This window comes from Marmota monax, unplaced genomic scaffold (genome assembly GCF_021218885.2).
Source record: "Marmota monax isolate L192 unplaced genomic scaffold, Marmota_monax_Labrador192_F-V1.1 WCK01_AAM20220418_F8-fsc00319, whole genome shotgun sequence".
Lineage (NCBI taxonomy): Eukaryota > Metazoa > Chordata > Mammalia > Rodentia > Sciuridae > Marmota > Marmota monax.
In genome coordinates, this window is record NW_026692103.1 from 255,326 (window position 1) to 268,377 (window position 13,052).

A 13,052-nucleotide genomic window follows, 5' to 3' on the forward strand; every position below is an offset into this window, starting at 1 on the left:
TTTTTCTGGAGGTGTTACAGTCAACTCTTGGCTTTTGTCACTTGTCTTGGACATCAAAATCAGTAGTCTTCTTCCTTAGTTTTGCTATCATCTTAAATTAAAATTTCTTTTGATTCTTTTAAACATTTTTTCTTTCCAGGGGCCACTCAATAGTGAGTCTTCCAACCAGAGCTTATGCAGCGTGGGGTCCTTGAGTGATAAAGAAGTAGAGGTAAGAATCTATTCAGTGCAAGAATTTTTGTATTCTTACATTTTTAGTCTGGGTTAAAAGATAGCACTATGTAACTCCAGTGGCTCTGTGGTAGTGTGTGTGAATGGCTCCCCTTTGGGTTGATTGCTATTTGCAACTATGATGTTACCGTGAAGGAGGGTTTTTTTTTGTTGTTGTTGTTTGTTTGTTTTTAATACCTTTATATTTATTTTTTATGTGGTGCTGAGGCTCCAATCCAGTGCCTCTCACACATGCTAGGCAAGCGCTCTACCACTGAGCCACAACCCCAACCCTACCCTGATGGGTTTTTATTACTGTAATCAAGTACGTGCCTTGTTTTGTTTTTTGTTTGTTTTATTATGATTACCATCAATAAAGGGCAGAAATTTGAAGTTGTGGCTTATGTAGCCTAACCTGGATATTAACACTTGCCAGCAATTCAACAGAGTAAGTTGGTCACTGGCTGACTTTAGTAATAGAATTTTCTAATTATCCTTGCAGTACTGCGGATAGAATCCAGGGGTGCTCTACCACTGAGTTCCATCCCTAGCCTATTATATTTTATTGTACCAGGTTTTGAACCAAGGGGTACCTGATCATTGAGCCATATCCCTAGGCCTTTTTACTTTTTATTTTGAGTCAGGGTCTGTCTCACTAAATTGCTTAGGGCCTTGCTAAATGGCTGAGGCTGGCTTTGAATTTATAGTACTCCTACCTCAACTTCTGCAGTCCCTGGGATTACAGGCTTTTGCCACCAGGCCCAGCTATTTTTTTTTTTTTTTTAATTTGAGGCAGGATCTCACGAAGTTGCCAAGGTTGGCCTTGAACTTGTGATCTTCTTTCCTCAGCCCCAGAAGTTGCTGGCTTTATATGTATGTGCTACCACATCAGGCTAGTAATTGAATTTGAAGGGATTTTAAAGTTAGGCGCATAACCTAGTCTCATGGATATAAATGTAAGTCAAAGCCAGCAAGGACCTACTTTGTACCATGATAAAACTTTCAATAAATTGTAGTCAGTTTATCGATTATGCAGATCTTTTTACAGAATATCTTATTTAAGCTTTTTAGCTACTCTTATCTACAGGTGAATAAATTAAAGATCTGACATTTTAAGCATTTTGCCAAAAGTTGCTTAGAGGATTTGGATCTATACCCTGTACTTTTTCTTTTCCTCTGTTCTAAGGATAGGATGCTGTTTGAGGATTGTCTGTGACAGTTCTATTTCTATTATATGTGTGATATTCTCATTTTTTCTAATGTGAAAAATTTACCAAAATGCTAATTTTGACTTATATGGTATTTAACAGACTCCTGAAAAAAAGCAGAATGACCAGCGAAATCGGAAAAGAAAAGCTGAACCATATGAAACTAGCCAAGGTAGTAATACTTTCACACCAATGAAAATTCTGAATTCTTATGTACTTAAGAATTTTACAGTAAATAATTAGTTTATATCCAAGGATTCCAATCAAAGAAGGTTTGTGTATCTTAAGAGAATATCAGGCTGTTTATTATATGCTTGTCATTTGATATACACCTGACAAAACCTTCAGTTCTTTGGGGATTCTTGTTTGCTCTGTTGTACTTTAACGATCTTCTCACTGCAGGATTTTCTTCAGACCTAACATGCATTGTGTAGAGAGGAGGTGACATTATAGTTTTAACTATTTCTTACATTAAATCAATGATTTGTTAATAGAGGTAGCCATAAGTGATTTCATTTTATTACTATTCTTCCATGCCAATTACTTAGTTTAGTTGCACGTTGGAGACTGGAATAAATTTATAAACGTGATAGTTTAGTGCCATATATTTTATATAATTAAAGAAAGAGTAGATAGTTTGGCTATTTCCCCCCTCTCTTTCTAAGGAGTGACAGTCTCTTCTTGCATTATTCTTAGCTTTATAAATATAGATAATTCATTGTAACTCTAAGAAGGAAAATTCTTCCAACATAACAATATTATGTAGTTCTGTGTGAAATAGAATCAACTCTGTAGTTGTGATAAGTTTGTTTGAACCTCTGTTTTCTTAAATTGGGATGTGGATTAAAGATGAAGTTTTGTTTTATTTCCCAATTATGGCACATTTTGTTAGTATTTATAAAAGGAAGGTTATTGCATCTTGATGGAAAACAAGCTGTGAAAAATTCTTTCCTGCACTCCTTGTTCAGTTACTTATTGTATGGAGTGAACAGTCTGTTCTTAGAGTACAGGTATTTTGGTTCATTTGATAAAATAAAGTTGATGGTAGCAGTGTTTGCGGTTACTGAATACATAATGCATTTTGGTGAATGATGGTTTACATATGCATTGGAAAAACTGTACTTACTTTGGTTTCATTTTCAGGGAAAGGCACTCCTAGGGGACATAAAATTAGTGATTACTTTGAGGTAAGTTTACTTTTTTGGGAAAAAAATTCTGCAGTGATTTTTATGAAAACCAAAGTCCTTGTGTTCATTTACAGCATTAGAAAGCAATTATTTTGCCTTTGCTATGATTTCCCCACCCTCTTTCTCCCCGTCTTCATCAACCTAATGCTGCCCCATTTCTCAATAAGAGGAAATTGATGCTGACTTCGTAAATTTAAGGTTTTTTTAAAAATTATTATTATGTGTCTTATCTGTGATGATATAAGAATTCACATATAAGGTGATTTTTCTTTCCTTCTGACCAGACTAGGTTTTGTGTCTTTCAAAGATTAAGGTGGAATGACTTGGACTCTTCTTTTGTCCTCTTCCCTTAGTCCAGTGGAACATGGCCCATCCTTAGTGGTATTAAAGACTAACACCCACTGCACCACTGTTTTTCTGCTTTGTGTATTTTGAGATAAGAAGGGAATACATTCTTCTCTCATGTCTTTTCAAAACCACATACACTTTCAGCTTTCTAGTCATTTCTGTAGGAGCTCTCTTTCTTAAAAAATCTAGTTGAAAAGATAGTGGAGTTTGGCTTATGTGGCATTTTCTCTCTAGAATAAGATGTATTGACTTAAGGGGGCCATGTATAATTAACACCTGTTTGTGTTTTAATCTTTTACTCTCCTATCTGAAGCATAGTACTGTTTTGAATTATTCATATCCATTTTTCCCTGTTGGCCAGTTTGCTGGGGGAAGCGGGCCAGGAACCAGCCCTGGCAGAAGTGTTCCACCAGTTGCACGATCCTCACCGCAACATTCCTTATCCAATCCCTTACCGGTAAGCATTCACCTGGAGAAATTTGACATCTGTTATAGGAGACCAGAAGCCCAGGAACACTCAGCAGTTTTTTTTTTTTCCATTAATTACCCATGGGGAATTAGGCATCAGGGAGAGAACTTCATGCTGTTGCCTATGAATCAGACTTAGATTCATGTCAGTACCAGTAAATTAACTTTGTTCAAGAGCTGGTCCTATTCTCTCAGTATAATAAATTGCCTCAAACCTGTATAGCTCATTTATCTGTCAAGGAAGTGATTCCAGTCCAAACATGAGCTTTTTATCCTTGCTATACTCACATGTTCTAATTTTTTCTTTTAAAGTTTGTTTCAGGTCCTAGTATTTGAATTACCTCCAGGGCTCACTCAGTGGTAGAAAAGCTAATGCCATACAGATTTGAGATAGGTTTTTGCCCAGACTTTAAGTGAGATCCCAAGGTCTTAAAAACATTGTACATCATTAAGTGATTTTCAGTTTCGGGCAGTTAATGCCCCTTAGGGAATATTTGTCAATATCTGGTGTCATTTTGATTGTCTACTGGGCAGAGACTGGTAAACATCCTGTGAAGTTAGTACAGCCGCTATTACTATTGATACAAATGTCAGTAGTGGTGAGGTTGATATTCCTGAACTAGCCAGAGTAGGATTCTGTGTTAATTTGCTCCAGTGTCTTTGAATAATTTGTTGATACTAATCAAGACCTCTGTACTCAAGAGCACTCTGTCCATAATGCTGTAGGTGTTGCCTTAGGTGGGACCTTTGGGATTGGGGTTGCTGAAATTGTAAGTTTTCATCCTAGATCTGCTTGTTTAGGAAGGTTGTTTTTCTTTTCCTTAATAGAGTTGGATAATACTGCTCTTTTCTTAAGTGATTTAGATTTTTGTATTTTTTAAAGCATTTTAAAATGCACTTCCTTCCCTTCTACTAGCTCATTAAAACATGGCATCAGTATGATTGTAATTGTTAACATACTTATGAAAACATAAGTTAAAATGACAACTTAGGATTTTTTTGTTAGGATTTTTTTTCATCCTTACCATATTTTTTAAATGTTAGAAATGTTTAATATGTAGAGCTATTTGGATAGGTTCTTAGATAACTCTTGAGGAGGCTGGTGTCTCTTTTTCCTTAGGTTTTAAACCAATTAAAGTTTAAAAATATGAAATGAGATTGCAGATTATATTTGGCAGATATGTTTTGTTGCATTTCTGAATGTTGTCCATTACTTTTTTCTTCCTGAAATTCTTTTTTGATTTTTATATTGTGACCATCCATCATATGCCACTTAAGTTTGTACCTAAAGACAAAAGAGATGTATTTAATGATCTGTAGGCATTTTCTGCTAGCTTTATGAATATGACTGGACTTCATCATATGCAAATCTAAGCATATATAAGATATTGAAATAGGAACCAAACCTTAATTTCCTTTTTCCATTGCACTGAGAAGCTCTTTATCATCCCACTTATATTCTGTCCTTCATTATTATAGTCAATGATTTGTGTATACTACTTAATTCCTTTACTCTTTCTTCATCATATTTGCCTGGAAAAAAACCAGCCATAATTAAATCTAATTCTCTACCTTTACCTTGCCTGTCTTTAATTAAGCAGGTCACTGTGGCTGAAGAAAAACAACACTCACTCAAGTTGATTGATCTCACTTTATGTTCATGACCACTAACCTCAGGTGTGCCTCTAGTCGCCTGCTAGTCCTGCTGTATTTCTAATTAGTTCCCTTTCCTCAATGAAAATTTTGTCCTGCAAACCTCCAAACTTTAAACTGATGCTCTTGCTTTTTTATTTTACTGAGAGAATAGAAACAATCAGGAAAAGAACTTTCATGTGCTCCTACTTCACATCTGACATACTGTTTGAATCAACACCGGGCAGAGGCCAAGGATGTTAGTAAACATTCTATTAAGACAACCTCCCTACAGCAAGAATTACCTGATCCAAAATGTCAATAGTGCCAAGGTTGATAATACCTGAGCTAGATATTGTAGTAAGGTATGTCTTGCACCAGTATTTATATATGACTTTTGGGATGAATGAACTTGCGCATCCTTCACATGGGTTCTGATAATTATGTATCCAACTCCCCATTTGACATTTACATGTCTAAAATGGAACCCTTCATACCAAAACAACAAACTGCTCTTCCTATAATCTAACCTATCCTGGTAAATGGGCAGTGTTTTTCATCCAGTTATTCAGATTATAACTCGTTCCCTAAATATAATCCACCAGAAAACCCTGTTTTTCCTTTAAAACATATTAGATTCCAACACTTTTCTGATCTTTTGGATCTCTGCCTTAGTGTCCAGCATAGTCTCCCTATTTTTTCCCCTTGTCTCACATGTGCCTGAGTGATTGTTAAGAAAAGTCTCAGGGGCTGGGGTTGTAGCTCAGGGGTAGAGCACTTGCCTAGCGTGTGTGAGGCCCTGGGTTTGATTCTTAGCACCACATATAAATAAATAAAAATAAAGGTCCATTTACAACTGAAATAAATTTAAAAAGGAGAGAGCATTTAAGGATCACTCTGCCATTCCTCTGTTTAGAACTGTTCATTTGCTTCCGACACTGTGGCTTAACAGCCCCTGTGTGATCATCCCCCTGTCACCCATGCAGTGACAGCCACACTGGCCTCCTCCAACACTGTGAAGTGCTTTTTTGCTTCATGATCTTTGTCTTGTTATTCACTCATTCAAAACATTCTTTTCCCTATACCAACAATCACTTCAACATTTTGTTGCTCAAAAACGACGTTAGAGAGGAGGGGTGGTGCACTCCTTTAGTCCTAGCAACTTGGGAGGTTAAAGCAGGACGATCACCAAGTTCAGATCCAGCCTCAGAAACTTAGCAAGGCCTGCCTCAAAAATTTTTAAAAAGGGGAAAACAAAAGACCTTAGCAGAATGGTCTTCGCTGTCCAGCTTCTCCAAAATTGCAGTTCTTTAATTTTGTCACTCTGTTTCTAGTCCTTGAATCTTGTTTTTTAGTTTAATTCTTAATTTCTTCCCCCCATACCCAAATGCATACACACACATAAATTTTGATATATACTTAACATTTTTTAATGATTCACGTTTATACTTACAGAAGAGTACACATACCCAGTGTTAAGTCTGTAGTTCAGTGAGTTTTCACAAACTGTACCAGCATAAAAAACAAAACTATTACCAACTCTGTAGAAGTCCACTGTGTTCCCTTCAATTTTTTAACCCCCTCTCTGTCACCAGATATCACTGGTGTCTAGCATAACTTTTTTACCCCCTGTTTTTATACTTTTTGTAAACTTTTATGTCTGGCTTCTTTTTACTTGTGTGAGATTTATTCATATTGTGTTTATTGGAGATCATTGCCATTGATTAGTGGTATTTTTTAAAATAACGTTTTATTTAATAATTTATTTCAGTTTTTAACTCTATAATTTGTTTTTAATCTTCTCTGACTAGAATGATAATTTCATGAGAGTAGGGTCTTTTTTTTTTTTTTTTTTTTTTTTGCTGTTTTTTCTTTCCTCCTCATTTTGCTTTTGCAGTACAGAAGGGTGCTCTACCACTGAACTATATCCCCTGCTCTTTTTATTTTTTATATTGAGACAGAGTCTTGCTAAATTGCCTAATCTGGCTTCAAACTTGTGATCCTCTTGTCTCTGCCGCCTGAGTTGCTGGGATTACAGATACATGCCACTGCATATGGCTCTACACCTTTCATTCTTATACTTTTGACTTTTTGCTAATATGTTTTCTGGCAAATATCATACTGTTCTTTTTTTTTTTTTTCTTTATACAACCTAAAATTTTTCTTTTAACTTTTATTCTATTTACATTTAATAAACATCATTATACTGGGTTTATTAAATATGTTGCCTTTTAGTATGTTTTCTGCTTGTCTTGCCTCTTTTATCTTCTTTTTTCTTTCATGTTTTATTTTCATTTAGATAGATTTTTTTGTTGTCATTGTGTAATCATTTCATGTTTTCTTCTTCTAATAGCAGCTAGGTCCTCTTTGGTGTTTCTCTCAGAAATTCCAACATGCATATTAAATATGCCAATATTACCTTCTTCCCAAGTGTCAAATGCTGATCTTGGAGCACTAACTTATTTACCCTTCTACTGACTTAGTTGGGGGCAGGGGATGTTTTTTATTTTGTATTTTAAAAAGTCATAAGTCAAGCATGGTGGTACACACCTGTAATCCCAATGGCTTGGGAAACTGAAGTAAGAGGATCACAAGTTCAGAGCCAGCATTAGCAACTTGGCAGACCCTGTCTCAGATAGATAGATAGATAGATAGATAGATAGATAGATAGATAGATAGATAGATAGATAGAAAGAAAGAATAAAAAGCCTAGAAATATAGCTCAGTGGTAGAGTGCCTCTGGGTTCAATCCTGAGGACCACCAAAAAACCAAAAATACAAATAATAAAACATCTCATAAAACATTATTGTTTTATGCTCTCCCTATTCATTTAGATTTATCTATATATTTACTTTTTTGGAGGAGAGGGGATATTTTCTTATTGCATCTTATACCTTCTATTTCAAGTCACTTTCTTTTTTGCCTGAAGTATTCCTTTAATATATGTCTGCTAGGATTTAACTCTAGGTTTTTGTTTGTTGAAATAACTTTATTTTTCCCTGATTTTTGGAAGGTTTTTTTTTTCTTTTGCTTGTGATTTGTTGGGCTTTTAGAATCTGTAGGTTGTTGTGTTTTACCATTTCCAGATATAATTAGCCATTATCTCTTCATAAATCATTTCTGCCCCATTCCTTTTTTCCTCCTCTCAGCAAACCATGTCTCAGACCATCTATTTTATCACCACGCCTCATGCCTCTTAACTTCATTTTTTTATATTCTTTTTGTCTCTATTTGGATACTTTTGCCTTTCAGCACCAAAATTATCTGGGTTTTCACTCTAATTTGCTGTTAACCCCATTTGTTTCTTAATTTTTGTTGTTGCTTTTTTTTTTTCCCCAATATTTTATAGTTGTAGACAGATTGAACCCAGTACCTCACATGTGTGAGGCAAGCCCTCTGCCACTGAGCTACAGCCCTAGCCCCTTGTTGCTTTTTTTTAAAAATAACTTTATTTTGTTTATTTATTTATTTTTTTAATGTGATGCTGAGGATTGAACACAGTGCTCACATGTGTGAGGCAAGCACTCCACCACTGAGCCACAACCCCAGCCTTTGTTGTAGCTTTTTAAGAAATAGTCCCCACAGATAGCTTTAAGCTATCTATCTATCTATTTATTTATTTTGGTGCTGAGGATTGAATTCAGTGCTCCATGCATGCTAAGCAAGTACTCTACCATTGACCTGTATTTATTTATATCTATCCCAGCAGCTGAGGAAGCTGAGATGGGAGGATTGCGAGTTCAAAGCCAACCTCAGCAAAAGCAAGGTGTTAAGCAACTCAGTGAGACCCTGTTTCTAAATAAAATACAAAATAGGGCTGAGGATGGGCTCATTGGGCAGGTGCCCCTGAGTTCAATCCCCATTAACCATCCCCCACCCCTAAAAAATTATACCTGTATTTATTTATATTTGTAGTACTGGGGATTGCAGCTAGAAGTATACCACTGTGCTACATCCCTAGCCCTTTTAATTTTTTAAAAATTTGAGGGCTGGAGCTGTAGCTCAGTTGGTATGACCTCAGTTGATTGAACCCGCAAGGCCCTGGGTTCAATCCCCAACACCACAAAAAAAAAAAAAAGACACATCTTCCTGAGATGCCAATGTTGACCTTGAATTTGTGATCCTTCTGCTGGAGTTAAGTTGCTGGGATTACAGGCATGCACCACCATGCCCTGTGTCACCCTCTTTATTTTTTCTAAATCTTGTACAGGTGGCTATTTTATAATCTCTGTCAGATAATTCTGGTATGTAAATTATTTATGAATCCATTCCTGCTATTTCTTGCTTTGCTTAGTTATTGCTTATGACTTTGTTTCTTTTGTGTTTTGTTTTCTAGCAGTGTGCTTCTCATTGTTCTTGAAAAATTATTTGTGCAGTTTCTTCAAAGTCTAGGATGAGTGTGGGTTCACAGGGAGAATTTTTATTGGCATCTTTCTAGTGCTTAGAGATTTTTACCTCTCTAATACTACTTTACTGAATTTATGGCTTGTATTTTGTTTGATTGGTTTATTTTCTTTTTTGTCTCAACCATTAAGAAATATTGATTTGTATTATCTTAGCATTTTTCAGGGGAACTCCGGACCCCTGCACTGTCAAGGCAACTTCTTGCCCACCTCCAGGGTGGCAGAAATTTTCCTCTGGTTTACCCTTTTACTGAGAGTGCAGTCCAGCTGTATTGGAGACCCACCCAGCTTGAACTGGAAAGGGTTTCTTGTTGATAGACCTGTCTGCTGGACACCACAGTGCCCTAGACATGGAAATTCAATATTTGCAGGTGCCTTTAGGGCCACATATGACTTTGGTGATTTTTTACTTGTCTTCTGTTCCTAATTTTCCTTAGATTTGTTTCCCTGGCAGATTCCTTATATTTTGTCAAATCTTAAGTGCTTTTAATGTCCTTTCAAAATATTTTATCCTCTCTTTATAGTTGCTTTCGAAAAGAAAATTGGTTTAGACATCTTAGTGCCTATATTTACAGAAACTTTTTAACATTTTTTAGACTTTAGCAGACATTCATTGAATATATGGCAGAATGATTTATTTTAGTATCATGGCTTCAGAGATATATACATTTACCTAAGTAGTGAGCGTACACTGTGATAAATGGGTATCATAAGTATTCTGGAACCTGAATTTAGGCTGTTACTTTTGGTATAGTAGAAACATTAATCTTGAAGGGGACTTTATTTGTAGATTGAAAAACTAAACTCCTTTGTCAGAATCATGTGATTGGCTTGTTTTACTTTTATTGCCTACAGTGAAAATGTTAAATAGCTTTTCCTGATGAAGTATAGGTAGACTATAAAAATTTGGCAATTCTTATTTCAAAGTGGTGTAATAGAAGGCACCTTCCAAAAGAACGGTTTCTAAAGAAGAGTCCAGTGAGGCAAAGTGTTTCTAGACCTTTTCTGGATGTGTACATGTATGTTTACATTATAATTTTCCTCATTTTCATTGTGTTATTTTATTTAACCAATATCCTGTAAACATCTGTGTATTCTATAAATAGTGTTGTAAAGAATGTCTTTGTACATACTTTATGCATCTTTTTTTCTTCAGGTAAATTTCTTTGATTGCAATTCCCAAGTATGTTATTTTAAAAAGTCACCATGTAAATTGCTAGAAGGTTATTGCAGTTTAAGATTACCAATTTCTGCATACACTAATACTGATTTTTGTCATTATAATGTCTGCCAATGACAAAAATACCTTATTTTAACTGCATTTCTTCACTAGTGATATTAAATACGTTTCCATATGTGGAATGGCTTTTTCTATTTTTCTTTTAATTCTTGTTTAGGTCCTTTTCCTGTTTCTCTATTGGAATATTTTTTTTTTCTTAATGATGAATAGAAGCATGTTATTAAGATTGATAAGCTCAGTGGTAGATCATTTCCCTAGCATGTCAAGGTCCTGGGCTTGATCCCCAGTACGGCGTGAGGAGAGGGGGTTGTTGCTAATTCATCACTTATATCATAAATATTTTTTTGCCTATTTGTAATCTTGTCTTATAAATTTATGTTGATACTTAACATTTAGGAATTTTATGTTGATACTTAACATTTAAGAATTTTACATATAAGGTAGGAATCTACTTTACCCTTTTTTCTTAATACTTTACAAATATCCCATCATCTTTTTAATAAATACCCAATAATGTGAAATGTACTCTAGTCACAAATAACATATCCATAGTATATGAATCTGTTTCTGAATTCTCTTTTCTGTGCCACTGGTCAGTCTGTTTGTTCTTATACTTAATGTAACTTTATAGTATGTTTTGATATCTAGTCAAGTGTCCCTGGTATTCTTTATCAAAAATTATGTGACTAATTTTCACCATTTTTTCAAGTGAATCTCAAAATTAATTTGTTAAATTCCACCAGAACAAACATGAAAAGTGAACTTATATGACCACTATTCTACCATAACTCTTCCTCTTTGAAAGGCCCAAAACAAAATAAATAAACCCTGTAAATATTGGTTTTTGGTGAAATTTGCTATCTAGACAATTTGAATTCCAGAACATGAAATCACCATTTAATTTACATAATCTTTTATATTCATCTGTAAAGCTATGTAGTCTTCTTCACATGTATTCTTCATATTTCTTCCTCCTCCTCCCCTCACCCCAGGATTGAGTATTGAACCTTATAATGCTCTACCACTGAACTACATCCCCATCCCTTTTTTATTTTTCATTTTGAGACAGGGTCTTGCTACGTTGCCCAGGCTGGCCTCAACCTCTTGAGTCGCTGGGATTACAGGCATGTGATATTGTGTGCGCTTGGCTGTCCTTCATATTTCTTTTTTATTTTTTGTTTTAAATAATTGCTTTTGCTTTTTTAATTTCTTTTTTCAAAGTTTTTATTTGTTCTTTTTAGCTACACTTGACAGTATAATGTATTTTTGACATATTATACATACATGGAGTATAACTTCCCATTCTTGTGGGAAATTATACTCCATGTATAACTTGTTTTAGTATTTTATAGATTTTTTTCCTGCTATTTTATTTATCTTTAAAAATTATTTACTTATTTTGTTTATTTACATGCAAATTCAGGGCCTCATGCATGCCAGGCAAGCACTCTACCACTGAGTTGTATCCCCAGCCCTTTTTTTGTTTCTTTTCCTTTTTAGGTACTAGGGGCATTTAACCACTGAGTCACCTCCCCAGTCTTTCCTTTTTTTCTTTTGAGGCTAAGTTGCTTAGACCTTGCTAGCTTGCTGAGGCTAGCCTTAAAGTTGCAGTCTTCCTGCCTCATCCTTTCAGATTGCTGGGATTACAGGTGTGCACCCCATCTCCCAGACCAATTTTTTCACTATTTTGAATCTGCTTTTTCTTCCATTATATGCTCTGATTATAATTAATTATTGTTGGTATCTGGGGGAGTCTACTAGGTTTTGTACACTTATTTTGTGTGCGGCCATCTTACTGAACTTGCTTGTTTATTGTAGCAGTTTTTCAGTTGATTTGCTTGGTTTTCTTTGTGAATATTTATATCATCCAAAAATGACACTTTTGACTATTCTCCCAATTTTATTCCTCATCATTATCTTGGCTAAAACTTCTGTAACAATGTTGAATGAATTAATGTGTCACCCCTGCCTGGCTCCTAATTTTAGTTAAAGGGGTCTCTAGTGTAGCATCATTAATTACATTTTCTACTGATTTTTGAAAAAGTACTCTTTCGGGTATTAAAATTGGGTACCTTGGTTTTTTAAAAGTTGACCAAAAATATGCAAATCTTTTTGACATCCAAAGGGAAAATCATAATTTTCTTCCCCTAACATTGTAATGGATTACATTAGTAGATTTTCTTTTATTTAACCATTCTTATATTTCTGGAATAAACCATAATTGTGATTTATTATTATTTTAGTGTATTATGGTTGTTTTGTTTGCATGTATTTTAGATTTTTTTGCATGTAAGGGGTATAGAAAAGAGAATGCATGTAAGGTATAGAAAAGAGAAGAGTCAAGTAAGTCCGGTT

At 35.0% G+C, this 13,052-nt stretch overlaps 1 protein-coding gene across 6 annotated transcripts in view; it reads left to right on the plus strand.

Moving 5' to 3' along the window:
- Tlk2 (tousled like kinase 2) overlaps positions 1 to 13,052 on the plus strand; it is a 167,353-nt gene that overhangs the window by 94,050 nt on the left and 60,251 nt on the right. For 5 of the 6 annotated variants that reach the window (XM_058584899.1, XM_058584889.1, XM_058584892.1 and 2 more), the window contains 4 exons: positions 140 to 211; positions 1,521 to 1,590; positions 2,562 to 2,605; positions 3,315 to 3,410. In XM_058584899.1, the coding sequence (XP_058440882.1) occupies positions 140 to 211; positions 1,521 to 1,590; positions 2,562 to 2,605; positions 3,315 to 3,410 (282 nt within the window). The remainder of the gene's footprint in view (positions 1 to 139; positions 212 to 1,520; positions 1,591 to 2,561; positions 2,606 to 3,314; positions 3,411 to 13,052) is intronic. The other variant, XM_058584891.1, reaches the window with a different exon arrangement.